A 27,831-nucleotide genomic window follows, 5' to 3' on the forward strand; every position below is an offset into this window, starting at 1 on the left:
AAAAATCCAACCAACAAAAAAAGATATTTTAATTTTTTTAAAGAATTATTATTATTATCATTATTATTATTATTATTATTATTATTATGATGCAACTTTGAAGTAACAGGGATATTAATTATGATATTACCCACCTGCAGCAAGGTTTTAATAAGATCAATGTGATTTTCATTTAAATAAACTAAAAATCAAAGCCTGTCAGGAAGGGAAAAACTCTTTCTCTGTTATTGATTACTTGATTTACTTTGTGAATACTAAAACTTTAAATCACTTTTTCACTGATATTTACAACCTATACATAGCACAGCTGAGACAATATAAAGATAATATAGATATGTGAACCACTTTGAAAATCAAAACAACTCTGCTGCCCTCTGGTGCCCATGTCAAGCAACATTTGAAAAGGCATTTCAGTGTTTAGGGTTTTTCAGCATCACTAAACGTTGATGACCAAAGCTAGACAACATGTCATCATTTAAAAAAAAATTACAATAATAATTTTGGTTGTTGTCAGGATATTCTTTAGCTTTCTGTCTCTATCTCATGATAGTGTGGCCTCTTAAAAGGGTTTTATTCTGTCATCAAATGTAGTGCAGCATTTAGGGCTCCTGTATTTTCGCATCTTCTTCTTTATTAGTGGCCATGAATATCTTACTGCCTCACATGTCATCAGAGAGACTCCATTAGAATTATACTAAAAAAGAATGTGTACTTCACATGGAAGTGGAGCTCCTCCCTCTAACATACTCTCTAACAGTTCTCACCTAAAAGCATACTAATATCAGATCTAGCCATTTACATCCCTGATATCCAGTTTGAAAAAAAAAATGGCTGGATGCAATCTATTAAGATGAATATATCTGAAATAATAGTGAAAAATGTGATGACAGGTTAATTATAGTTAAGGGAACTGTATAGTTAAGTGAATTTTCTTTCTTTTGCTTTAACAGACTGAAATTAAAAATGAAGTATATGCTGCAGAGAAGTAGATTAGTCTTTTGGATGTTCAAAATTCTTTCTAATGAAGCATGTGTTTCTTAGTTTCCAGGGCAAAATTGCAAATGCAGTGAAGTTTTTGTCCCCTGCACACTGGCAGCTTTTTTTTTGTTTTGTTTTACCTGCTACTGGCTCCTCTTCTGTCAACTCCCTTTCTGTGTGCTCAGAGATACTGAAGTCAGAAGACGTCTCGTTGTCGTAGAGGCTTTCACTCTGCCCTGAGCTGCTCCCCTCCTCCCTACCTAGCGACCAAGTTGAAGCAGAGGTTACTGCTTCCGTTGTTGTGTCTCCTACCTCGAAGCCCAATGCATTGCTACTCTCACTTTCAAAATAAAATGCTGAGGGGTGTTCATCCAGATCGTCTGGGGTCTGGCCAGCCTCTGAGGTGCTAGATGGGGAAGCACTGCTAATAACGTTCATCGAGTGAGGGAGCATGCTCTCCCCAGAGGTTGAAGTTTGAACCATGTCCCACTCCTGATCTACGCCCTCCTGGGAGTCGGGGAACAGGCCTGAGCCAGATGCACTGGTACTGGCGTCTATCACCTGTCCCTCTGGAGCGAGGGTGGTGGGGGAGGCTGTGGGTGAAGGAGTTAGCACAGATGATACAGAGAACCAGGATTCCATGATGGCAGATGATGTGGCTGCAACAGAAATTGGCAGGTCACTTTGGGTTGCTTGGAGAACCTGGGAGTATGAAGAAGATGACGAAGGCAAGATCGCACTATGGGATGACAGTGGCTGACCTAAGGACAGACCATCAGAGCCCACCACAGATAAAGAGTGTAGAAAATTGTCAAAGTCAACATGAGTGGCTGAAAGGAAGCCCAAACTAGAGTAAAGCTCTAAACTTATAGAGTCCCAGGCTGAGGAGGAAAATCCAACACTTAACAAATGCAACCAAGGGGAGGATGCTGATGGCTCCAAAGAGCAGTCACACAGGCCATGCACATCGCTAACTAATGGAAACCTGTCACCACTGCCCTCTTTGAGAAAAGTCTCTATTGTTTTCCCTGTGGCATATCTTGAATTGTCAAAAGCAGATGAGAAAGAACTAGATAATCCCAGGGTAGCGTCAAAAAGGAAGTGGTTACTAGACAGATGAACTGAAGGTTCTAGGGTGGGGATGACAGACAGAGATGCTGCTGAGAGAGACTGATCCCAGGAAGATTCAGAGAGCTTGGTGGTGAAAACAATAGCAGACGGGTCTAGAAGTGCTTGGAGTGGAGGTGTACTGCTAAATACTGAGGGATTACTTGAAGATCCAGACAACACATCATCATTGCTATCAGTATTATCAAACCCAACACCAGGAAAGACAGGGTCAGTCACCCAACCAGACAGGGAGTGTGAGGGGTGAGGGAGGTAAGGCAGGGTAGAGGCAGATAGCGTGAAGACTGAAGACTGGGAAACTGGGTCTTTGACAGGTGACAGGGATGTAGCAGTAAGCTGTGAATCCAAGGGAGACAATACAGGCCAAGAGGAGGTAGGATCATGCAAGCAGGTGGAAGAGGCACAGCTGGAATCCACGGTGTCACACAAAGGAGAGGAGGTGAAGGAGGAGGAACTTGAGGGGAACACAAATAGGCTCTCACCATTGGACAGTGGCTTTGTGGTCTGCAAGAGAATGCGGCTCAATTGGACAGATGTTTTGGTAGGTGAAGAGGAAGGTTTGGAAGTTGAGCTTTCTGTCTGGATCTCTGGAATACCTCTGGGTTTAGTGGAAACACTTCTATCAGTGGTGTTGTCTTTGTTTGTTGGGCGTGCCAAACTTGGATCAGTCTTGGTTTGGATGAAGGATGTAGAAGACGATGTTGTGCTGCTCACATTACTGATATGAGACATGACATTGGTTGCAGTGTTGCCTGATTGAGAAATATTACCGTCTTTGGTCTTTGCACTGGTAATTGTAGGAGTAGTGTTAGTTACTTTTCCAGAATAATCTTGTTGACTTAATCCTCTATTAATGTAATCAGCCTTTGAAGTGGTGACTGTGGGAGCACTGGTACTTATACCTCCCTCTACTTTGCCTTTTCCGTTTAGGGTAACGCCTCCATGAACACCATCTATTTTTATAGTGCGGTGTGAAGGAGCAGTGGTGGTATAAAGTGAGTTTTCTTTGGTTGTTTTGGTTAAATTAAACAGAGCATTGGCATTGAAGTTAGCTCTTCCCCTTGTTTCTGGTGGCAGGGTCATTTCTGGTGACCACATAGAGGTACTATGTTGTTGCATCTCTTCAGAATTGCTCAACACTTGACCAGATTGAGTGGATCTAACAGGAGGAACTGGATCCTTGGTGACTTTACTGTGACCCGACTCTACTGTTGTAGTTCTAATAGTAGGCAAAAGCAAAAAAGGTGATTCAGAAGTTGTTGTCCTCTGCAAGTTTGTCGCACTCCAATCCAGATCGTAGTCCTTAGTTTGTCCTATTTCGTCCCAGGTAAGATCTGGATCATACTTGACCTGTTGGTAAAAGTATGGTTTACAGACTTTGACAACTAACAGTAATTCTACAATTAAACAATGAGATGGGGAAAATAGGATTTTTTTTTACCTCATTACTATATTCATAAGAAGCTGGATCCAGTGCATTTTCTAGAAAAGGAACAGGATGCAACATTAGTTATATACAATGCAAACAAGGACTAGAATAAATCACTTAATTTCAAACTAACTCTAGCTTAACTTTTATTCAGGATGGATTTAAGTTTCCTTCAATTTATATTCATGTTAATTTTAATTTCCAGAATTAGAAACAATGTTCAAAGAAAGAAAATGCTGAAAAAGCAGAGATAGGTAACAAAGGTCATAACAAATTGGAAACACCGATGAAAAACATCTCAGAGAAGAACAGGTAAGCTCCTGGACAATTAATCCTGTCATTTAGTTTTAGTATTCTAGGACTAATAATCAGAATGTGAATGTGTCACTCGGGATAGAAAAAAAGGACAATATGAAAAACCATATGGAGAAAATGAAAAAGAGGAGGGTTATTCAGACAACTACATGTGATAAAATGACAACTTATGAAAAAAACCAATGGTGACAACATATCAGGTACCTGCATGCAGGAATTATCCTCAAAAGACACAAACACATAAAGCATTTGCAACTTGTAGTTTTTCCTGTTTCATCCTTGTAAAACTAGACAAGTTACAGAAAGGAATCTGAACAAAAAGCTTTCAAGTTACTTCTTTAACTCAGATTGTCTCTCAGACTGGATCCACCTGTTCCCTAAGAGGAATCAAACAAACTCATAAAGAGAGTTATCTGCTAATGCTGCACAAGCTGACTGAACCTAGAGACAGCACACAGTGGGGACTTAAGGGGGCAGGTGTGTAAATGGTGGGCTAGTGGCTCTTACCTGTTTGAAGCTAAATGACACATCACAAGGACCAGATCAGACTTGTTTGTGAAGCATGAAGTGAGGTTTTACAAGTTTAAAGAAACAGGCTTGATGGAGAAGACTGAGGGAAATGATATGTGTTTTAACTTAATTTATCAACATTAGCACCATGGCATTTACAAATGAAATACATATCAGTATTTCTTCCTAGAACACACATCATCATCATCACAAATCATAAATAACACTTTTGCAAACTTCTGTACAGGAATTGTATTTTCAACGTACTTCATTTGGTGATCGTAAAATTCCTACTATAATTATGTATGGTTCGCTCTCAGGAGCTCAGTGAATTCCAGTGTGGTAGCATGATAGGACCTGCAACCAGTCCAGTAATGAAATTTGCTCACTGCTAAATATTTCACAGTCACCTTGTATTATAATAATGTGGAAGCAATTGGGAATGAAAGCAACCCAGCCACAAAGTGGTAGGCCATGTAAAATCACAGAGTGGGGTCATGGAATAGGTTTTCAAGGCTGAGTAGCTAGCTCCAAGCTGTACATCACCAAGCGCAAAGCGCTGGATGGTGGTGTAAATCACACCACAACTGTACTCTAGAGCAGTGGAGACATGTTCTCTGGAGTGACAAATTATGTTTCTTTTTCTAGCAATCTGATGGACAGGTCTGCATTTGGTGGTTGCCACCTTTTTGATGAATTAGAGCAGAGACGCCTTCTCATGGAACATCAGTGTCTGGCCTCAAAATTATGGCTCTGAAACAATGGTTAAAAATTCTCATAAACACGACCCTAAACCTTGTGGAAAGACTTCCCAGAAGAGTTGAAACTGTTAAATGAACAAAGGGTGGGCTGACATCATAATAAATCCTATGGATTAAAACTAGAAAACTATGAAATTTCCCCCTTGTGGGACTAATAAAGGTATATCAATCAATCAATCAAGTCACTCAAGTTTATGAGTGTGTGAAGACAGATGAGCAAATAATTATGGCAATATAATATACTTTGGTGGAAATATGAAATCTTTATAAAGTTATGCTATACACTTTATTCGGTATGAAATATTTTTTCAATTTTAAAAGTGACTAATTTTAAAGGTGAGTAAAACTTTGCCTTGTTAGTTATTCCTCACAATCTTGTAAATGCTATAATCAATTCAGTTTTATTCATATAGTGCCAAATCACAGCAACAGTTGCCTCAAGGCACTTTATAAGGTAGAGACCCTACAATATAATTGAAAATAAGGTACTGCTACTTAAATATAAGTAGTAATCTAATGGTAGTAATCTAATACTAACATAATAAGGTGTTGCTAAGATGTCGATTTCTGTTTTTTTGTGACAGACCTGTCAAATATATGGTAACAGCTGTGTGCTATTTCTAGGCAGCTACGACTGCCAGAATGTTAGCATATATCCAAAACCCAAGTTAGGAAAAATTCACTTATGTAAATCTAATGAATTTTGAAGAATATTACAATAAGATACAGGATAATAGGATACTTCGTCTTTTTGATTGTAAGAACACATATTGGTTTATTTATTATTAAGTTCAGCTGAAATACAAAGTCACTATAACTGCCAATCCAGTCCTCACTGAACAAAATGCTGCAAAAACAAAAGGTTTGGGAAGCAGAACAGATGCCATGTGAACGTGAATGACAGCAAAACAAAGATTGTTTAACTCTAAATACAGGAAGAGTACATTTTAAGAATCTAAAGAAACAGTTAAAAACACAGACAAGATGAAACATCATGTTTTTGTGTGTTAAATCAAATGTAGTCGATGTTACATGTGTACAACCATAGGGAAGGTAAAATGGGTAGGGTGAAAAGGAGATGAGGAAAAACACAAGAAATATTTATTCAGGATTAAGGGGAGGATGAATATTTGGGATAAATTGTTTACAAAGAAAAATGTGTGAGAAACCAAAAGAGTGAATTAATTGCACCCTAAAGATCATATTTCAGTAACAATTTAGTTAGTTTGAAGAGCTGAAGCAGTTTTTCCTCAGCTTCAGGTCTCTGTGTTAAGTACGGTTAAACACAACCCTTTTAATAGACGGAAAAAAAAAAATTCTCTAGCCTCAACCAACACCAGATGTTTCCGTTACAAAAGTGACCTTGTTAGTGTGTGGTAATTTATAAGCTTTTATCTTCTAATGCAGTTTATTCCATTTATGACCATAAGACAACAAAAAAAATGTAAAGAGAGAATAACAAAAAAAAAAGCTGAAAATAAAAAACCAATAAAATGCCATAGTAAATAAAAATTTTGAATGAAATAAAAATATATACACATTATTAGATGAAATTTAGATTATGTAAAAGTGACTGAATTAAATTTGAAATATAGTCAAATGATGACTTAGTAATAGTAATGTGACCAATAACATTACTAAGTGTTAGCCAATTATTTTGCACTTTGTTTTTAGGTTCAATATAAATTAACTTTATAATATACAGGTTTGGTTATCTCTGCAGCTTTGTCACAAAGTCACAATTTGCACTAGCCTTACTATTTCACAATAAATAGATTTTGTGGTCATGCCTGGTGATGGGCACGCTTGCTCTTACCAGGGTTGTCAATGGGCATGACTACCATCAGTGGGTTGCTTGAACGTCCGTACAGACCGTTGGAGCACACCGCCACAACCTGGACCATATAACTGGTGTTGGCCAAGAGGTCATCAAGTATCGCACCCTGGTGAAAGAATATCGCATCAGTGCCAAGAATACCTACTTCCATTCTCTACAGCCATTTGCATGTCTTTATTTTACTCACAAGGAGTTAAACCATGGTCAAAGTACAGTATACAAGTGAATGTTGCAGCTATCCTAAAACTAAGAAATTACGTAGTACTTTTTGGATGTCTACGCATCTTGAAGTCACTGAGCTGAATAGGCCTTACTTAGCTTTCTGAAAGGTCTGTGTTTCAGATATGCTTTATACACTGCCAAGTTTTGTTCTACAACATGAACTCTATAAACTCAGGTTAGATCCCTTTTTGCCTTGAGAACTACCTTCATGGTGTAGACCAGTGGTCCCCAACCTTTTTTGTGCCACGGACCAGTATTGCGGATAAATACAACAAAATAAAACCAGTACTGGTACCAAAAACAAAGAAGATTTATTCATAACACACGGGAAAAGACCCAGGGAAACCGAGTTAACAATAAAATCGACAAAAAAATAACGCTAAGAACCAATAAAACCCCCGAAAACAGAAAATTTCACACCCGAGCCTCAACTCTCGCGGTGATTATCATTTGTGCAACAGCTGCTTATTCAGGCTTCATAGAGGTCAATGGTTAATATAATTGGCGAAAATATCACCCCCTCTGTGAATCGCTACCTTATCGTGGTGGAGGGGGTTTGTGTGTTCCAGGGATTCCAGGGGCTATGTTGCCCCCTTGGTAGGGTCTCCCATGGTAAATTGGTCCTGGGTGAGGGACCAAACAAAGAGGAATTCAAAAGACCCCTATGAGTATAAGGCCAAGGGAACAGTTCACCCTTCCAGGGCCCCGCACTGGAGCCAGGCCCACCGAGGGTGCCCAGTGGCGTCCATGGGGCACAGCCAGGCACAGTTCGAAAAAGGGACATGGGCCCATCCTCCTATAGGCCCACCACCCACAGGAGGCGCCGTAGGTGTCGGGTGCAATGTGTGTTGGGTGGCGGCCAGGAGCAGAGGCCCTGTCGGACCAAACCCTGACTACCAAAACTAGTGATTGGGACATGGAATGTCACCTCTCTGGTGGGGAAGGAGCCTGGGTTAGTACATGAAGATGAGAGGTACCTGCTAGATATAGTCGGGGTCACCTCAACGCACGGCTTGGGCTCCTGGCGAGGGCCTGGACTCAACTCTAGACTGTCTCAGTCTAGAGTTGCCCTTACTGAGAGGCAGCAGACTGGGGTGGGTATTCTAGTATCCCCTCGGCTTGTTGCCTGTACGTTGGGGTTTCTGGACGAGAGAGCTTGCACCCTGCACCTTGAGGTCAGAGAACAGGTCCTGACTGTCGTTTCCGCTTAAGCGCAGTTTAGTTCAAAGTACCCAACCTTCTTGGAGTCCCTTGGTGCTTGAGAGTGCGCTACATGGGGACTGTTGTCCTACTGGGAGACTTCAATGCTCATGTAAGCATTGACAGTGAGACCTGGAGGGGGCGTGACTGGAAGGAACGGCCTCCCGGATCTGAACCCGAGCGGTGTTTTGTTACTGCACGTCTGTGCAAACCACAGTTGTAACGAACATCATGTTCAAATATAAGGGTGTAAATGAGTGCATGTGGTACCAGGACACTCTAGGCTGCAGGTCGATGATTGATTTTGTAGTCGTATCACCAGACCTGCAGAAATACTTTCTGGACACTTGGGTAAAGCGAGAAGTTGAGCTGAGCAGGACTTCAGAGGCAGCTGATAGGTACTGACAGGCCAAGCAGAATGCGGCTTGGGCAGTGGCTAAAGCAAAAATCCGGTGTGAGAGGAGTTTGGAGAGGCCATGGAAAAGGAAGAAATTATGGCAAACTGTCATGCGACGGATACTTAAGAAGAGGGGCCGGAGGGTGTGCTCCAACTATAGGGGATCACAATCCTCAGCCTCCTTGGGAAAGTCTATGCCAAGGTGCTGGCGAGTCCATCCTTTAGTTGAACCTCGGATACAGAAGGAACAATGCGGCTTTCGTCCTGGTCGTGGAACACTGGACCAGCCCTTTACCTTCTCAACGATACTTGAGGGTGCATCGGAGTTTGCCCAACCATATGTCTAAATCTACATATGTTTTTTGGACTTGGAGAAGGCATTCAACCATGTCCCTCAGAGTGTTCTGTGGAAGGTGCTTCGGGGGTATGGGATGTCTGACCCACTGCAACAGGCCCTTTGACTCCGATACAACCATTTCAAGAGCTTGGCCCGCATAGCCAGCAATAAGTCGGACTCATTTCCGGGTGACACCGATTCTGTTCATAATTTTTATGGACAGAATTTCTAGAAGTAGCCAAGTGGCGGGAGGCTTTCACTTGGGTGGTCTCAGAATCTCAGCTCTGCTTTTTGCAGATGATGTGGTTCTGTTGGCCTTAATGTATGATGGCCTCCAGCTCGCACTGGAACAGCTCGCAGTAGAGTTTGAAGCGGTGGGAATGAGAATCAGTACCTCCAAATCTGAGGCCATGGTCCTCAGCCGGAAAAGGGTGGATTGCCCACTCCGGGTCAAGGACAACTTCCTACCCCAAGTGGATTAGTTTAATATCTTGGGGTCTTGTTTACGAGTGATGAGAGAAGGGAGCGAGAGATTATCAGATGGATTGGTGCTGCGGCTGCAGTGATGCGGACGCTGTACTGGTCTGTTATGGTCAAGAGAGAGCTGAATGTAAAAGCGAAGCTCTTAATTTACTGGTTGATCCACGTCCCTACCCTCACCTACAGTCACAAGCTGTGGGTAGTGCGGATACAAGCAGCGCAAATGGGCTTCCTCCAAAGGTTGGCTGGCCTTTCCCTTAGAGATAGGGTGAGAAGTTCGGCCATCTGGGAAGGGCTCAGAGTAGAGCCACTGCTCCTCCACAATGAAAGGAGCCAGTTGAGATGGTTCGGGCATCTGATAAGAATGCCTCTTGGGCGCATCCTGGGTGAGGTGTTCCAGGTATATCCCACTGGAAGGAGGCCCCGGGGCAGACCCAGGACACGCTGGAGAGATTATATCTCTCGGCTGGCCTGGGAATGCCTTGGTGTTCCCCTGGACAAGCTGGAGGAGGTGGAAGGGGAGAGGGAGGTCTGGGCTTCTCTGTTTAGTCTGGTGCCCCCATGACCCGGCCCCTTATAAGTGGAAGATGATGGATGGATGGATGGATGGATGGATGGATGGATGGAAGGAAAATATCACAAAATTTAAAAGAAAAGTTTTTTATATTATGAACTGTTGGTTGCTTTCTCACCACATCCTGGTCTCCGTCAGTCAGGTATTCAGATGAGACAGCATTCTCTGTACTAGCTAGTCTGTAGTTGACTGAGTACTTCTCGATGCTGGAGTCATACACTGCCCGTGGCCTTTCCCATGTCACCAGCAGGCTGCTAAGGTTGTGTGGTACCACCTGGATGTTCTCCGGTTCTGAACTGCAGACTGAAACACAGATAAAAACCTCTCTTTTTAAAAATATGTTGTGATACACTCTTTTAAACCCACGATTCTGCAGATGGTTTTACAGGTTACATTTCCTCAGTCATTTCAGATCCTGACAAAAAAGATAAATAAATGTTGTACTCATTACAGTGTGGCTCGCTTGGTATTATTGATTGTCACATTATACACTGTATATTCCATTTTTGCCTGCACTTTTGGACACAAATTCAAATACAGGAACCAAAACTCCAGATCTACCTTGACTTTATTTTCTACTATAGTAACTTTTATTATTTTAGTAGCTTTTATGTAGATTTGATGAACAGGGGAACACTGGATACATTATCATGTATGATGGACTACATTAAAAAAAAGAAAGTCAATTAAAAGGAAAATATTAAATTTTATGATTTGGCTTTTAAAATTTTCTTGGTCCATAATGCAGGTTATCACATCTCATTACATATGTTTTATAGCTTGTTCTTTTGAAGCAGCTCAGTGGTGAAATGTGGTCAATGCTTGTTTGCTGGTTAGGAAAATTACACAAAAAACTACAAAGCTGAATTTCATAAAACTGTGAAATTATGCTCTTCAATATAAAATTGAAGAGCATAATCAAGAATTAATTCAATTTAGATGTGAAGCCATAGTTATACCTTTAAAATTGACTTTGGTGGGGCATAAACTGTCCTAGTGCCCATCATGATGTGCCTTTATTTGTTTATTTATTTATTTGTTACTGCCTTGAGGTGACTGCTGTTGCAATGTGGCGCTGTATATATATTATTTAATTAAATTGAACTGAATTATCAACTACCGGTAAGTAAGCATTAGATGAGTAAAGTGAATTGTGGCTGTTGAAATGGCTCCTTCCTGTGTTTGTAAGTATGATTCTGGGTCAGAGGTGAGATTAGTAGTGCAGAGACAATGCAGACACTATGAAGTCTGGGATTAACACAGATTAAAGCAGGCTGAGGATTGGTGGTGACAGACAGAAAACTCTATCCAATCATTTGCAGCTAGACTCAGTGCTCTAACCAGTCTAAACTTTGTTCATTGAGGGATCAAAGTGAAAATCCTGATATCATGAGCTACAAACAGCAGAAGAGGGAACAGATAAATACAAATAAATATAAACTGATAAATAGAAATATTTAGCTTGAACCACTAGAGGGCAGTGCCAACCACAAGAACTTTGGTAAAGAATGCACAAACCTCTCTCTCTCTCTCTGTCTCTCTCTCTCTCCCACTTTATGTATAGTTTGTGCTGTTGCCCTCATGCCCTCTAGACTTCACAGAAAAGGGATGCGTCCTGACAGCTTACTAAAAATTTTATGTTTTATGGTTTTATTACAACATGCTGAGGTTAGCAGATGTAGTGTTTGTGCTTAGCCAAGCTAGATAGTCAAGTTCTCCAAGGTCTAGGATATTGTAAAATTTGATGACAATCCTTTAAAAGTAATATAAAGTTTTTACTGTTTTTCACATTTGGTATCACCTTGAACAATTTTCACCAAAATTAAATCACCTTCAGTTGTTATTGATATCTACCATCACACAATATTTAAATATCTTTAAAACTATGGATGCTAGACTGACAAACAGACAAACAAATGGAACTGATTATGGAGAAGATTGTTTTTGTCCTTCTGAGCATTTTAATGTTGCCAAAATATATAAAGATGTGTGTGTAACAACTAATAAATTAATTTCTGCTAACTCCAATAAAATATGCTAAAGTGGTGCATATTCCAAAACTAATTGGAGGAGGCAAAATTCAACGGCAATTCAAAACCAGCTTTTCAAATGTTTTAAGAATATTTTAGAACATTAGTTGAAAACAACATCAAATATTTCTCTGGTACCAGAACAAACTCTACCCAAAGCCAAAGATCAATCCCAGTTATTGAGTAGAAACAACATGCAGTGTTAAAATCAATTGGTACCCAAGTCACCCCATTCTCTGTCTGTCACTGACATTTTATCCAGGTCACTTCAGCTCTATTTTTACATCATGATCATTTGTCTAAAAATCAGCAGAATTTTAGAATATTTTATGCTTCACCATCTTCAATTTACCTAAAACTTTTATAGTCCAAAGTTTTAAGATATATGATGGAATAGAATGAAGAAATTTAAGCTTCATATGTCAAATAATTTTGAAAATATATTTTTGGAAAAATGGTCTTTCGACCCACTTTCAGACCCTTTTTTTTCTTTCCGCACATTGAAATCTGAGGCAGAGTTTTAAAAGCCTGAAATTCTCAGCACCCTTTCTTATCAAAATGAATCAGGATCTGTACTTTGGCACACATACATACATAGTGTTTGAGTATTTGCTGGTTACAAATGTAAAAAAAACCTGTCATGTAAAGTCCTATATTTAAACACTCACTAATAATAAGCTTCACATTGCAAAAGAGAATTGCTTTTGGAATGGTAAATAGGGATGTCAGCAATTTCATTTTACATCGTGAGCCAAATGCAGCCCACTTTGATCTTAGGTAAGCCAGACACAAGTGGAAAAGGTACAGACATTCTGTACTTAATTAGAAGTACAGATACTAGTGTTAAAAAATACTCCAGCAAAAGTTTCAAGTGTCAACTTCTTTCAAGTAAAAGTGAAAAAGCACCGGCTCTGAAATGTACTCAAATAAGAAATAAAAAAGTAGGCTAAATTTTATCAATTAATTTTTTTTAATTTTTTCATTTTGTTTACTACAAAATTATTCAATTTAGTTTTTTTTCAGTTTCAAACCCCCTTTTTCAGTTTCACTTTTTCCCTCCCTTTCAGACTTTTAACCCTGATTTTGCACTGTAGCCATGTATGAAAGGGAAGAGGCAGGACAGAGACTAATGACTGACAGTTCCTGTGTCACATCTGTGTCAGCATTTTGGTTGAAGATGGCCATCACTCCTTAATGGGATACTACTGGCACCATCCAAAAGGTAAGGAACACAGTTCCTCTCTATTTCCTTTCCAGCTTACGATTTATTAGCTTTAAGCTACGTGTTTGAGAACTATACCAGCGAATCAAGTACTTCTGATTTGATTTCAGCTGATTTCAGCTGTTTTTCACAGGAGCTAAAGTATCCAGGGTCATACAAAGTGAGGAGGTAAAATTATTAGCAAGATGATCGACCTCTGTTGGAGTAGTGTTCAGATAGCTCCTCTGCTCTGTGTTGGTACAGGGCATTGAAGATGATAACAGTGGGTGGATTATATTCTTAAAGTCAGTTAAAGCACTTTCAGAAAGACATCTACTGTGATAAAGTCTACTCCCCACTGCCGTGTAATTAATATTGTAAATGTAAATGTTATTAGAAATGATCAGACAGCAGAGGGATTTCAGGAAACACTGTTAAATGTTCAGTTTCTATGCCATATGTTAAAACAAGATCTAGAGTGTGATTAAAGTGGTGGGTGGGTTCTTTTACATTTTGAGAGAAGCCAGTTGAGTCTAATAGCAGATTAAATGCCATTTTTAGCATCTACATGGATGTTAAAATCACCCACAATAATTATTTTATCTGAATAAGTCCTACTTTAGGTAAGCTAGAATTGTGATTACGAGTTCAATTACTGTTTACAGTTACTGGATTACTGTATATGTAAGATGGAGGTGGCCACTGTGCTGCCACCCATTATCATCATCATCTAGCATTTTGGCAGCTGCTATGTTCATTTTTTTGGAGCCACAGGTTCCCATATCTAGGAAAGTTAACAGGTAATTCTAGTAAGCTTGATTGGAAAACGGACTACCACACTAAATACATTTTTAAGTCCTGTTCTTCAGTTGCTGCTTGTTCCAAACTAATCAATACCACATGAAAAAAGTTTCTATCATGGCTAAAATGGAGGATTTATGGTTTAAGTTTTCAGTAGTTTGACTGCCACATCTCAGCTTCCAACAAGGTCTGTCACGAAAAGCAATAAGCAAACCTGTCTGTGTTTGGATGCTCCAACAACTTTTGTGTTAACTTATTCCAGATAATAATTTTATGAGGACAGGTACATCCAGCCCAAAGATGTATTTATTCAGCCTCTGTTATTAGCTCTGCCTCAACTAATGCTTCAACCTGCTTCATATATATGGAAAATGATTTAGTCTAAAAAGTATATCATGATTTCAGTTTTAAATAACAAAGTTAAAATTATTTAAAACTGCAGATAATAGCTTTATATGTCTTTAGGTTAAAAAGGCAAACAGTTAGTACGTATTCTACACAATCCAGCTGATGTATTTAATTAGAGAAAACATTTGTTTTCAATCAAATACAATTTCATTCAGATGACTAGAGCCCTTGGTATAAATGACTGTCCTAAGAAACAAAACTCTGGATACAAACCCCGTGTGAAGATCTCCTCAGTGCCCGTATAAGAGGAGAACACCAGACCCATAAATTGCTCCTGCTGCTCCCTGTAGTTGTTCTGCAGGTAGTCCATCAGCATCACATATCCAGCCTGCTGCATCGTCATCACCTCACAGAACATCACCAGCTGCAACAGAGGAATCGATACAGTTATGAACATGAGTTCAGCACTCTGCCATTAAATGCACCGGTTACCTAATAATTAGGAGTGATTGTACTGTGAGGTTGCACTAACTGTGGGGTTGTGATTTCAGCAGGTTCTTTTACAGAAAAGACTTTGGGAATAAAATAAACAAAGGTATTCAAACATCAAAACTATATCTGACTACATGCCCCACTAAAGAATCAAAGGCGGCCGACTAATCTAATTTCCAACATCATTTTTTTTTTTTTTGCATTTTACTACATCAGCTTTGCATCACTCAGCTCCAAGAGGTTGATCTTGGTTTCATCTGTACAAAGAATGTTTTTTCCAGAACTGTGCTTTTTAGATGCTTTTTAGTAAAGTCCAATCTAGCCTTAAAGTTTATGAGTGGCTTGCACCTTCCAGTGAAGTGAACCCTCCAGTGAACCCTCTGTATATACTTGCACTCTTCTCTTTATGGTAGACTTGGATATTGATACGCCTCCTGGAGAGTGTTGTTCACTTGGTTGGCTGTTGTGAAGGGGTTTCTCATCACCATGGAAATGATTCTGCGATCACCCACCACTGTTGTCTTCCATGGACGTCCAGTTCTTTTTTGTCTTGCTGAGTCACCAGTTCACCAGAGTGAAACCTATCTAATGGTAGCTGTGTTTGAAGTGAATGAGTCAAGTTGAAAACGACATCTGGTCCTCAGCAGGGATCATGGTGGAATGTTTTTGTTGAAAACCTTTTGTGTGCATCTACATGTTTGTGCAGGCACATGCAGTTATGTGGGTCTAATGTGTTTCATCAAGTCTGAATAGCTCATAAACCTTCTGTAAGCCAATAATTGTTTGAAGCAAAGATTGCTTCTGTATGGGTTTCAGTCATGCTCTGTCTGTCTCTCTCTCTCTCTCTCTCCCCTCTCTGTTGTGAAACCTAAATATCTTTTTAAGGGGTTCCTTACGAACATCGTAATAATTGTTTCGTTTTTTTTTTTTATTCTATCGATTCTTCTATCGAGTCACAGTTTTCAGTGAGTGTCCATCCCATCTGCCCCCTTCCCCATGTAGTTGGTAGTGTTTATGACACCAACTTCAGTTTATTGTTTAATGTGGTGATTTGTCCAGTGTGGTGCAAACTGTGTGTTTTACACTGTTGGAATTACAGCTTTTAGAACACAAAACAATACTGTCTGTTCAACCACTAAACTTATTTCCACTATGATCTGCCAATAAACTGTTTCCCAGTCTTTTATTAGGTTAATGGATGGTAATCTTTAATGTTTAAATGTAAATAGCCAGCAGGACTCTGAGATCATTCTGTGTGGAAATAGAGTTACACGAACCACAAAACACCTATTTTTAGAGTGAGCATGCACAGAGCCCTGAAGGTGAAAGCCTGGCCTAATAGAAACTTCCGATAATTTCCGTCATGATTCCCATTATCTCCAACTGGGCTTTTAGGTTTTGTCGAGCCACTTAAGGCAAAAAGACCCCTCTATTATAATGAGAAATTTATGTTTACAATATGTTTAAATTCTACTGTATGATTACAGTAAAAGCTAGGATCATATTTTATTGCCTAAAGTGGTACAATCATTTAGAAATCAATATAAAGAAGGTTACCATTTAAATCAAGAATATAAAAAAAAACAACAACAACATGCAGGATTTGAAGAAGATGTCAAAATAGAAAGTGAAAATGTATATGTGTTAATTTAAATGTACTGGAACTGGATTTGTCACCTGGTCATCGGAGATGGCTACTGTGTTCTTGAAGATGATCCACTCAACAACCTCACTGCAAGGTGGCGTAGTCAGAGAGCCATTGTAGATAAAGTATTTTTCAGTGGAGTTTGGCAGAAGACCTTGCAGAGTGAAGGGTGAAACCCTGGCACTCTTTCCTGGACAGTAGACAAGACAGCTTAAAAACACACAACTCAAGAAAAGGTAAGAGAAAACACAAAAAAGCCACCTGCTGTACCATATCTGCTCACACTGTTGATGCCTTCGATTATAGCAGCGTAGTTCATGTTGTCTTCAGTGCTTATCTGTGAAAAGGAAAACATTATTACTTTAGGTAAATCACACATATATATACACAGGTTCCAAATGAATATGTTAAAATAGTTTTACTAAGAAATATAACAACACTAATACCATTGAAAAAAAACCCCCCAGAAAATAAACAGGACAGCCAGTATGTTGTAAAACTGTAAGTTCCTGCGGACTGAAACTTTGTAAGTTAACAAAGTAACAAAATATGAAGGAATAAATTAAACAAACAGCGTACAACCCTTTCCTCTCAAAGTTATAAACATAACATCGTGTCATGGATTTTATGTTATAAACATAACATTAAATCCATTCTGGACAGATATAGGTCCTGCTAAAGACATGTATGTTCTTGCACTGATTAGAAAATACTTCAAAGTAATACTTATTATTTAACCATAAAGTTAAGAAGAACAAAAGCAACAGAAAGGGAATATTAAACAAGACTATAGGACATATTCAAAACCAGAACTTTCATGGTTACACTGTTTTCACCTTTTCCAACAAAGCGTCCACATTTTTTGAATTTTGAGAAAAAAAAAGAAAACAATGAGAAGAAGATAAAATTATGACCCAGTTACTGCCAAAGTTGCTGGCACGAAACAAAACTGGTAGTTAACTGGTAGTTTTTATTTCCAAGCTTTAGCTGGAAAGACACACAGATATTCCCTGCTGTTTCACACGAGGCAGTCTTCTTAGTTTTGTTCCAACCTGGCCTTTGACAGTTCTAACATGCCAACATGCCCAGAGGCAACATGACTGCACAAAGCAGACTGCATGTTAAGAAAAAGTATTTACTATGCTCAGTATGAACCCTGACACTGAGCATAAGCACACAGACAAGAACACAGATCATAAACCAACAATAAAAATAAACCTTCAGTCTAATCATTGAGCATTACTTTTCAATTCAATGTTATTTATATAGCGGCAAATCACAACAACAATTTCCTCAAAGTGCTTTATATTGTAATGTAAAGACCCTACAATAATACAAAGAATCAAACGACCCTCTATGAGCAAAGCAAAGAAAACCCCAGCGGTCATATGACCCCCTATGAACAAGCGCTTTGGTGAAAGTGAGAAGGAAAAACTTCTCAACACAACTTTAACAGGAAGAAACCTACAGCAGATCCAGGCTCAGGGAGGGGTGATCATCTGCTGTGACTGGATGGGGTTAGGGTAGGAAGACAGGACAAAGCCACGATACTACATATACTGGCAGTATCACTTTGAACATCTGTTTACCTGTTTTGAATTAAAAAGCCCCCAATCAGCTCTTTTCAACAGAGGAGGAGCGGCTTCATGCTGAGCTCCTCCTCAGTGATTGTGCTAACTTACTCAAGCTTAACTCTTATTTTATCATTATTATTATTTTACTACCTCTCTCCTTCTATTGTCACACATGCATGGGATAGCTTTTTGCATTTCAATGCTTTACTCTTTAAGCAAACAAGTCATACAAACCTGTAAACCTGTTATCAGCACCTAACAATATGCCTCGTAGTGAACGCATGCACACAAACCACACACCTCAAATAGAACAGCGAGTGCTGTGATTCTGCCTCCAGCCTTGATGCTTTGATCCAAAGAATCAAATCGAAGTGGGTCATAGCAGTATATCTGCATCTACACGAGTAAACAGAAAAAAAATAAACACCAACAAGTTGAGTTTATCAGTCCAGTGAGATCGTTTAATTCAGACACGGAATTTCTTCTTGTAAAGGTCTTTTTTTAAATTATTAAATAATTTTGTTTTAAATTAGGATGATATTTTATTGTTGCTTTATAAGAATTCTGATTATAATATTATAACATTTTTTTAAATCATATTTAAGTAATCATAAGTAAATGGCTTGAGATGCATCATCTCAAGTAGTAAGCAAAAAAAATACAAGAAACAGTATAAAACGAATCTAAGTAGACGGAGCAAATAAAATGAGAATAAATTATAAAGATGGAACAAAGGTTGCGGAGGTAAAACAAAAAATAGTAAATAATAATAATAATCAATCGATCATTAAATAAAGACAGAACAAAACTGTGATGAAAACACAATAATAAAGACAGCTGCAATTAATATTTAGATTGACTTTAGAGTTTAACGTAACTGAATGCTTAATTTCTAGATATAGTTTAAATTCTCCTGATCATAACAGATGAACTTGAGTCTGTAAGTAATATTTAACATTTAGGTCATTCCAAGCGCAACACTAGTCACATAAGCTGACTCACCTCTAGAGGGTATTTGACTCCATCCAGACTGTGTTCTGAGCCCTCTGAAGAAGCATTGCAGCACCCCCAGTGGAAAGTGATGCACCCCACCTTGACCTTTGACCTGAGACCTCCTCCACTGACATAGAAGTCACCATCCACATTGACGGTCACTAACAGAAAAGAGATGCGAGACAAAATGGCACGTGTGAGACTGAATTGTCTTTATTTTATAATGTTATTAAAATGCTACATTGAGACAAACGTATAGAAAGAGATGCCATTTGTACAACAGCTAGCGTGACCCAAAGTAGGTCAGGCAAAAGGGCAATGATCCTAAGAGTACTAAGGTGTTGCAGTGGCAATGACTGTAGATCTCTTTCAAGTTTTTGATATCCCAGATTTCTTAATTTTATTCTTCGTCTACTGCATTGAAGACTCAACCACAACACAGTGAAAATGTCCTGAAAACAATGGGTTAGAAACATACAGAATATCAAAAGATGATCTTCTCTATATAATACTCTAGCAGCACCTACACTCTAACATAAATCAGGGGCTGAATAAAAGTCGCCCTTTCTTTGACCAGTTAAAAAGATCTGCTCAAGAATCTAAACTTACTTTGAATGGATCACAAAAGTGGTCGTGCTTTTATCTTCCATAATATACAGTGTGTTATCACGGTCATGTAATTAAGGTTTTGTTGAGACAATACCTATTTTACTGTGAACTGATAATATTAAGACTGTTTTAAGTCACTGATTACTGAACACATGAAGAAAAGTCCCCTTGATATGTTTTGGTCACTGTAACTGTGATCGCTCTTTGTTTGCCTCCCTTTGTGTGCCATTTAATCCATGTGAGCTTCAGCCTGTTATGCATTATTGTCTTGTCAAAAATCTAATTTCCCGGTCAAGGTAAGGAAAATATTAGCTCAACCTGTTGCTAATTCATTCTTGTTGACAAGTTTACAAGCACCGTATCCAATGTCCCATTCACCCCTTTTTCTGAAATTAAAATCATACCATTTCATATCATTTGTTGGTATATAGTATATAGTTTTTATATATATAGTTTTTTTGTTTTTTTTAAATTTATTTATCAGAACACCTGTCCTAATAAAAAAAAGAAACACAAATACATTGTAAGCAAGTTTGGCAGATTCCCAATTATTAAAAGTTATTATTAGGCAAGTTAACTGAATTCACATTTTTATATCTGAATTTCAGCTGGTGGATTTAAGAAGTCAGAAATGAATCATGTATTCAACTTTCAACCACAAAAAGACATTTTTCCTTTCAGTGATGAAGTAAATAATTACTTTAAAAAATGAGAATGTGTTTTACTATTTTCTACTTGTTTGTAAAAGACAATTTGAAATTTAATGGATAACAATAATTATAATGTAGCAATAAATACATCATTTCGATTAAAGAGCTTGCACATACAGGTGACCATTACAGAAACAAAACAATGATATAGTAATTACAGTGCCACTCTTAATTTATAGGAGCTGTGACTTCGAAATTACATTCGATGGTGGTCTAATAAATGCTGTTAAGATATTCCAAGATTTCAATTTTATTGTGGGAGGAGAGAAAAAATAATCAGTTGCTAGGCTCAACAGGACTCCTCCACTGGCGATCACAATGTGTGTAAAATGTCTATTTTATTCTATACAGTGGTTGAGATATATGTGAATATGTAGAACTGACAAAACTAGATCAAAATTCTTGATGTCCTAGAAAACAACAACAACAACAACAACAAAGACAATGCAAAGCATTACTGTTATTACCAGTCTTGCCATCGTTCTTGATTGTTGTTCTGTTAGTGGTCAGATTCTCCCAGCCATCAAAGCTCAGCTTCTGGTACTGTAGTTTCACCTGGGCCAGGTTCTGTTCTATGTTGATGGGAGACTGCTTGGCGTTGCTGCAGGATGGAAACTTCTTGGCCCAGTTGTTCTGGTTTAATGTTCCTGGAGTGTATATGGACAATTAGTGTTCAGATAAATCATTTTTGAGGCGGTGTAGATCTTGGTGGAAAGACAACCAACTAATAATCAAACCCAAAATAAATTAAAAAAAAAAAAAAAAAAAAATAGTGAAAAGTGAAAGTTGTTACTTTCAATAATTTTCTGTTGACTAATTGACTCTCTTGAGTTCAGGGGTGTCACAAAAGTAAGGCCCGGGGCCCAGAATTGGCCCTGCCCACTGGACAGCTTTAAAAAAAATGTGAAGGAGGGCATAGAGTTTAAACTTTTAATTATATTTTCAGACATTTTCAAGCTTTTTCTATTAATAAAGACCTGTCCCATGTCCATTCGTACGACACTAAAGTAAATGACTAATGGACTAAAGTAATGACTAATGGATAACCAGTTACTACTATAGAAATGTCTACAAAAAATACAATACAAAATACAATACAAAAAAAATTGACATTTTCCCATTTTGTGAATTCATCTAAACGAGGGGGCCCCCAACTCCAGGCCTCGAGGGCCGGTGTCCTGCAGTTTTTAGATGTGTCCGTGATCCAACACAGCTGATTCAAATGGCTAAATTACCTCCTCAACATGTCTTGCAGTTGTCCAGAGGCTGGTAATGAACTAATCATTTGATTCAGGTGTGTTGACCCAGGGTGAGATTTAAAACCTGCAGGACACCAACACTCGAGGCCTGGAGTTGGGGACCCCTGATCTAAACTTTATATCTTATGATTAGAGGTCAATGACTTTTTTCTGAAATTTGCAATATGATATCAATGCAATATGATAACAAATCTGGCACTTAATAAGTGAAGAAGTTGTGTGCTTGATTAAATATATGAAGCACTTCTCATTTCTCTGCTGATTTTTGTAGAAGTTAAGTTAAACCAGTGAAAGCACTGTTGAAAAAACAAAGATAAATGAATGGAGAAACAAAGTAAATGCAAATGCTTAAGCAGAGCTCAAGACTTACTTAAAATGTTTTTTCTTTAATATTATGTGAGCCACATGCTGCTATAGAACAGACAGTATGCACATCTGTAACATTTCTGGACAAGGCCAATGTTAAATGGCAAATGGACTGATTCTGATATAGTGCTTTTCTACTCTCTTGGAGCACTCAAGACGCTTTACAAAATCCCTCATTCACCCATTCACACAAGCACTTTTCTGTATGGTTTTACATAAATGCTTTCTATCTGACATTCACACACATTCATACTATGATGGAGAGCAACTTGGGGTTCGCATCTTGCCCGAGGATATTTGGCATGCAGACTGGAGCAGCCAGGGATCAAACCACCAACCTTCTGACCCATTCTACCTCCTGAGCCACCCCAGTGTTCATCACCACCATCATCAAAACATTGTATGATATAGCATCTTTTGGAAAAGAAGGGATTTATACACACATTTGAGTTTCCCTGAGAAATCTAACCCTAAAAACTATGTCAGGGTGTTATTACACAACAGCAATGTGTTTTCTTGTTTTTGGTCTGTTCTGTGTCATCTGAGCAGTATGAAAAGATCTGGATAGACCACAGGGTGTAAAACCTTTGGTGGTACTAGCTACTGCACATCAACTCAGATTAGCTCACCCTTACTTATAAAGCTAAGGTACTTAATCCCAGGGAAAATAGTACCAACTGGTAAATATTGGGTTGGAACTGGGGGAATATTGCTGCCAGTGGAACTGGTACAAAGTGGATTAAATGAAATAAAAGAGTTCAAATTGGTTCAGCGTTTCAATAGGGCAATGATACACAAGACAGTTCAAAGCTGGTTGTGGAAAGGATAAAACAGACCGACATTTTTCCAAAGTGATTACCTCAAACCTGCCAAAACCTGCTAAAAGCTTGTTTGCTTACCAAAGGTGTCTGGTCAAGGGACATTACGCTAAGGGACATTTAAACATGGATTAAACATACACAAATGATGTGTACTTTATCCATACATACTAGTGCTGTCAGCGTTAATCTTGTTAAAATGACGTTATCGCCATAACCGCATTAACGCAGCAAATCTCAGTTAGCGAGGATCGCCCTGTGCGTGGGGATGCAAGGTGTTAATGCGCCGTGTAGCCCCACGCTGCACATTTTACAAAAACTAAAGGAACACTTTTAAATCATAGTATAGCATCAAGTCAGTTAAACTTCTGTGATATTGAAGTTTAACTGACTTGTAACATTGATCTCGTCAGTTAAGTAGCAGACCAGATTAGGCTGTTAATCAGTTTCAGAGTCAGTGTCTAATATTACTTTGTTCCTTTATGGCTTTGTTTAGCATAGAACTGCTCAGTGACAAAAATACTTATGAGCCCCTAAAATGAAGTGGTTACAGGAAGAGGGTGATAGAACAAGACAATGCTAACTGGACGTCATACCACAGGCTATACCCAGGGGAATCTACACCAAGTCTGTATGGTTTACAGAAGATTGATAAACAGGGTGCACCTTTAAGACTAATTGTCCGTATAATCAACTACGTCACCTATGACATCTTAAAATTTTTTGTCTTTGATTCTCAACCCCTTGGTAGGGAGCTCTGAACACCACATCCAGAACATCTTGGATTTCGTTGAGAAGGTGAGAGATGTCATTATGGAGGCAGATGAAACCATGGCCTTATATGATGTTACATGTGTCTTCATTTGTATTCCAGTCACGGAAGCGTTGGAGGTAGTTCGTAAGAGATTACAAGATGACCTCAACCTCAGCAACAGGACCACTCTCAGCATCGAACAAGTGTGTTTGCTTTTGGAACTGTGTCTTCATTCCACATATTTTACATACAAGGGTCAGTACTACACACAGAAACATGGGTGTGTCATGGGTTCCCCAATTTCACCCATTGTGCCCAACTTGTACATAGAAGAAATTGAAAAGAGGTCTCCGTTATCCTACCCCAGAACATCACCAAGTCATTGGTTCAGGTATGTGAATGTCAACTCTGTGGGAAGCCAGACAGAAGACTGAAAGTGATGTTGTGTGTCAAAGGTGTAGGAATTATTGACAAAGTATTTACAGAACACCATTATATAAACAATTCTCTTATTTGTATTTCCTGAACTTTATGACAATATTAAAATGAGGGTTTTTTGCTTTTCTTATTTAGTGCTTGATGTTCCGCAGCCACGCTTCATTTGTATTACATTGAAACTATCGCAACCTCTTAAAGATTGTGAAGTAAAAGCTTTCAGAGAAGCAACACGCCATCTCAGCCAGTCTCTAAAACTTTTTTAGTGAATGCCATTGATGTGCTTTGTCTTTTAATACAATTAAATAGAAAATATTTATAAATACTTAGAATATACTGTATAAATTTAATGATCCTTAGATTACTATTAAAATCCTGTTTATAAAAGTATACAGTCCAGAGTATGTTACTAAAATGAATGTTAAGACATCTGCCCAGTTTGTGACATCATGTTGTTTTTATAACAAAGATCAACTTAAAAATATGGAGAAGTCATTTCCACTTTAGAGAATGATCTGAGAAATCAGAACATGCTTGTTTAATTTATTCGTGTTTGCTCAGTCAGAGAAGCAGTTTTCAGCAATGAGCTGCGGTCATGAAAGCTCCAACATCAGAATATCACTCATTTTATCTTGGGGTAACTGTGAGAGCATTGTATTCTCCTCTTGGAAACAGATTTTCATTTTTTGTTGAAACTGACCTTTTTTCAACAAAAACTGAATACCAAGTAGGAAAACCTTACATTTATCAATCTAACAGTTGTCTATCATTTGTATGGCCACTGTCAGCGCCACTGTCCAGAATAGAAATACAAAGATCCATGAGTACATCAGATGTCATCAAACTGATGTACTTAGTGAATCCCTTAGGGAGCAGAAACCTGAGAAAAAAAGAGGAGCAAGAAAGGGAAGCATCATGGAAGTATGTCTATATAGCTTCTCATTTATCCAGGTCATAGTAGTTTAAGAAGCATGGAAAGAATGTGATTGGACTTTGTGAAGTTTTCATGAAGACTCTGCACCTCTCATCCCCTTGTTTAGTTCTAAAACCAAGTGTTTTAAGATGCTTAAGCAAAGATAGGCATTAAAGATAGATGTAGCAATAGGAAAGCGACAACAATATCAATAAGTAGGAACATAAGGAACTCAAGGGGTCAAGAGCTAAAAGAGGAGCTAGAAAAGATGTGGAAGATGAAAGCAACAGTGGTCTCTGAGGTAATTGGCACACTCAGGGCAGTGACACCCCCCCCGACCCAAACTTTGTTTGGCTCCAGTAGATTCTAGGAATGTCATCTGAGATCTCTGAGGTCTTATCTGAGGTCTAAAAGAGCATAGTCCTAGGAACATTCTAGATACTCCTGCATATAATAGTTCATCCAGTAGTTCTATCCAATCACCCAAAATCTCAAAATATGATGGTGACAGAAGAAAAGTCAGTTTATCACCAGGTTTTACTTTTTCCCCCCTTTCTTTTTTGGTAACATGAATCTTTCAAAACAAAAAACTGCCACTCTGATAGGCCTGTATTTAGATCAATAGGAACACATAAAGGGAAGAGACCTTTAGCCTAAAAATCAAGTTTCAAGTTTAATGTAACAGCAGCTAAAGGGCAATGCAGTCTGTATTGTTGGTAGTGATGTCCAGTACTGGGTGTGGAAGTCTTTTAGGTTTATCTTTCTGCTCTTTGTTCCTTTACATGGCACTGAGACTCTTTGTTTTAGCTAAAGCTTCTATACCTACGATACTCTTTTGGTGTTTGCTTATTGCATAACAGCATAAATAGGCTCGCCACAAACTTTAAACAAATAAAACAAATAGAATGCACAATGTATCGCCAACTACTGCACCTGTAAGAGACAAAAAAACCAAACAAAAAACCCCAAAAAACAAACATACACTACCTGGAGCACAAAAAATTTGAAAAAACACAGACACATAAATCAACAATTTTCCAATAGTGTGTGTGTGTGAGAGGACAGCGTGAGAAGGACACAGGGAGAGAGTGTATGAGTCAGTGACTGCGTGTGAGAATGCCTGTGTCTTTGTCACAAATGTACTTGATAATTAGGGTAACTGCAGTGATGCTCCCCAGAAGCCTGAAGGCAGACAGCTCCCAAGAGTACACACGACCTGGTCACCATGTCCCACTTGGGCCAAGACCCAGCAAGCCCCAGACCCAGACCCCACCATGCACACACGTGCACGCACGCACGCACACACACACGTACAGTTCGTTCACTCACTCTCACCTACCAACTGATGACATACAGAAAGACAAAGACACATCTGCACACATTGCCCCCCTCCCTCCCTCCCGTGGTGTTGGCGAGCAGATGTCACCCTGAACCACCACAAACTGCTTGTTGCCCCCCGTCTGAGGCAGAGTGTGTGAAACAGGGGTGTAGGAAGATGTCCCCTTTCCTGCACCCCTGTGTGTAACCCCTGAGTGTAATTAAAAAAGGAGGACGGGGGGGTGGCATAAGGCGCATTCGTGTATTCGTGAATGTCCCTTACACAGGGGGCCCTTTCATGGCCTTACACACTAACCTACAGGGTGTGTGTAACCTACCCACGACACCCCCTTCAAGACTCTACGTGCGTGAGTGATGTGTTGTATGAGGGAGTGGGGAGGAGGGAAGGCTGGGACAGGTAAAACCAAGAGGTTGAGGACTAACCCCGGAAGGAGGGTAATCCTCTACCTCCTGTGGCTCAGTAGGCACCCCCATCTCCCACAACCTGCCATGGGTCAGGAAAAGGTCAGCCCAGGGCCAGCAATGTCAATGCCCCAGTACACCACCAAGTTCGGGGTATCACCTATTCCCCCACCACAAAAAGTGGACTGGAGTGTGCAGACGAGTCCCAAGATTTGCGTCACAACACCAAGCATCCACTCAGTTTCAAAAGACCCACACTAATCATGGGACTAATTATGGCAGCACAGGAACAGGCTCTTAGCACAAGCTCCATAGAGGCTATGGTCTACCACACCAGGCAAGACCCCAGGTGCTTGCTGGGATGCCCCTCAGGAAGACCTGAGGTCAAAATGGTCAAGAATGACCAAGCTAAGATCCTGTGGGACTTCCAGATATAGACACACAAACTGGTGATGGCTAACCAACCGCACAGATCTCCACATCTTCGTACACTTCTCCAAGTGGTAATTGGAGCACTCAGTGCAGTGACACCTGAGCTAGGTGAGTGGCTCCAGCAGATCCCAGGAACAAATCTGTCCAGAAGAGTGCAGTCCTAAGAACAGCAAAGATACTGCGCAGGACCTCTAAGCTCCCAGGCCTCTGGCAGTGGACCCAAGCTTGAAGGATAAAGAGTGCCGCAGGGGCGAGAGGGGAATATATATACACTCAAGAGTCTTACCAAACAGCAGTGTACACAAACACTGAGCAATCACATAACAAAATGAAGACCTCCCAAATCTGTTGACACCATGTTAACTTTCACATGGAAAGGAATGTTCTGAATGCACAGAAGTTCAGCATTTTTGTTTTGTTACCTGTGATTGTTGACTCACCTGCGTACGACCAGTCAATGTCTTCTGAAAATTTGCGCTGATTCCTGTATCCATATCCTTCAGCTGCAAGACAGAAACAAATGGTCACCAACACGTTCTACAT

The 27,831-nt window shown here is 39.3% G+C and overlaps 1 protein-coding gene across 6 annotated transcripts in view; it reads right to left on the reverse strand.

Annotated features, from left to right (window-relative positions):
- ptprz1a (protein tyrosine phosphatase receptor type Z1a) overlaps positions 1 to 27,831 on the reverse strand; it is a 78,887-nt gene that overhangs the window by 29,796 nt on the left and 21,260 nt on the right. For 3 of the 6 annotated variants that reach the window (XR_003220970.1, XM_005458363.4, XM_025909139.1), the window contains exons 2-12: positions 27,729 to 27,791; positions 21,039 to 21,218; positions 19,262 to 19,413; positions 18,560 to 18,655; positions 16,956 to 17,022; positions 16,718 to 16,875; positions 14,822 to 14,972; positions 10,287 to 10,471; positions 6,938 to 7,064; positions 3,548 to 3,588; positions 1,119 to 3,456 (exon numbers count right to left, since the gene is read on the reverse strand). Coding sequence is in view for 5 of the 6 variants with exons in the window: in XM_005458363.4 (XP_005458420.1) it covers positions 1,119 to 3,456; positions 3,548 to 3,588; positions 6,938 to 7,064; positions 10,287 to 10,471; positions 14,822 to 14,972; positions 16,718 to 16,875; positions 16,956 to 17,022; positions 18,560 to 18,655; positions 19,262 to 19,413; positions 21,039 to 21,218; positions 27,729 to 27,791 (3,558 nt within the window). In the remaining variant the exon portion in view is untranslated. The remainder of the gene's footprint in view (positions 1 to 1,118; positions 3,457 to 3,547; positions 3,589 to 6,937; positions 7,065 to 10,286; positions 10,472 to 14,821; positions 14,973 to 16,717; positions 16,876 to 16,955; positions 17,023 to 18,559; positions 18,656 to 19,261; positions 19,414 to 21,038; positions 21,219 to 27,728; positions 27,792 to 27,831) is intronic. The other 3 variants (XM_005458364.4, XM_005458365.4, XM_005458367.4) reach the window with 3 other exon arrangements.

The sequence above is a fragment of the Oreochromis niloticus genome, linkage group LG7 (genome assembly GCF_001858045.2).
Source record: "Oreochromis niloticus isolate F11D_XX linkage group LG7, O_niloticus_UMD_NMBU, whole genome shotgun sequence".
In the NCBI taxonomy this organism is placed as follows: Eukaryota; Metazoa; Chordata; class Actinopteri; order Cichliformes; family Cichlidae; genus Oreochromis; species Oreochromis niloticus.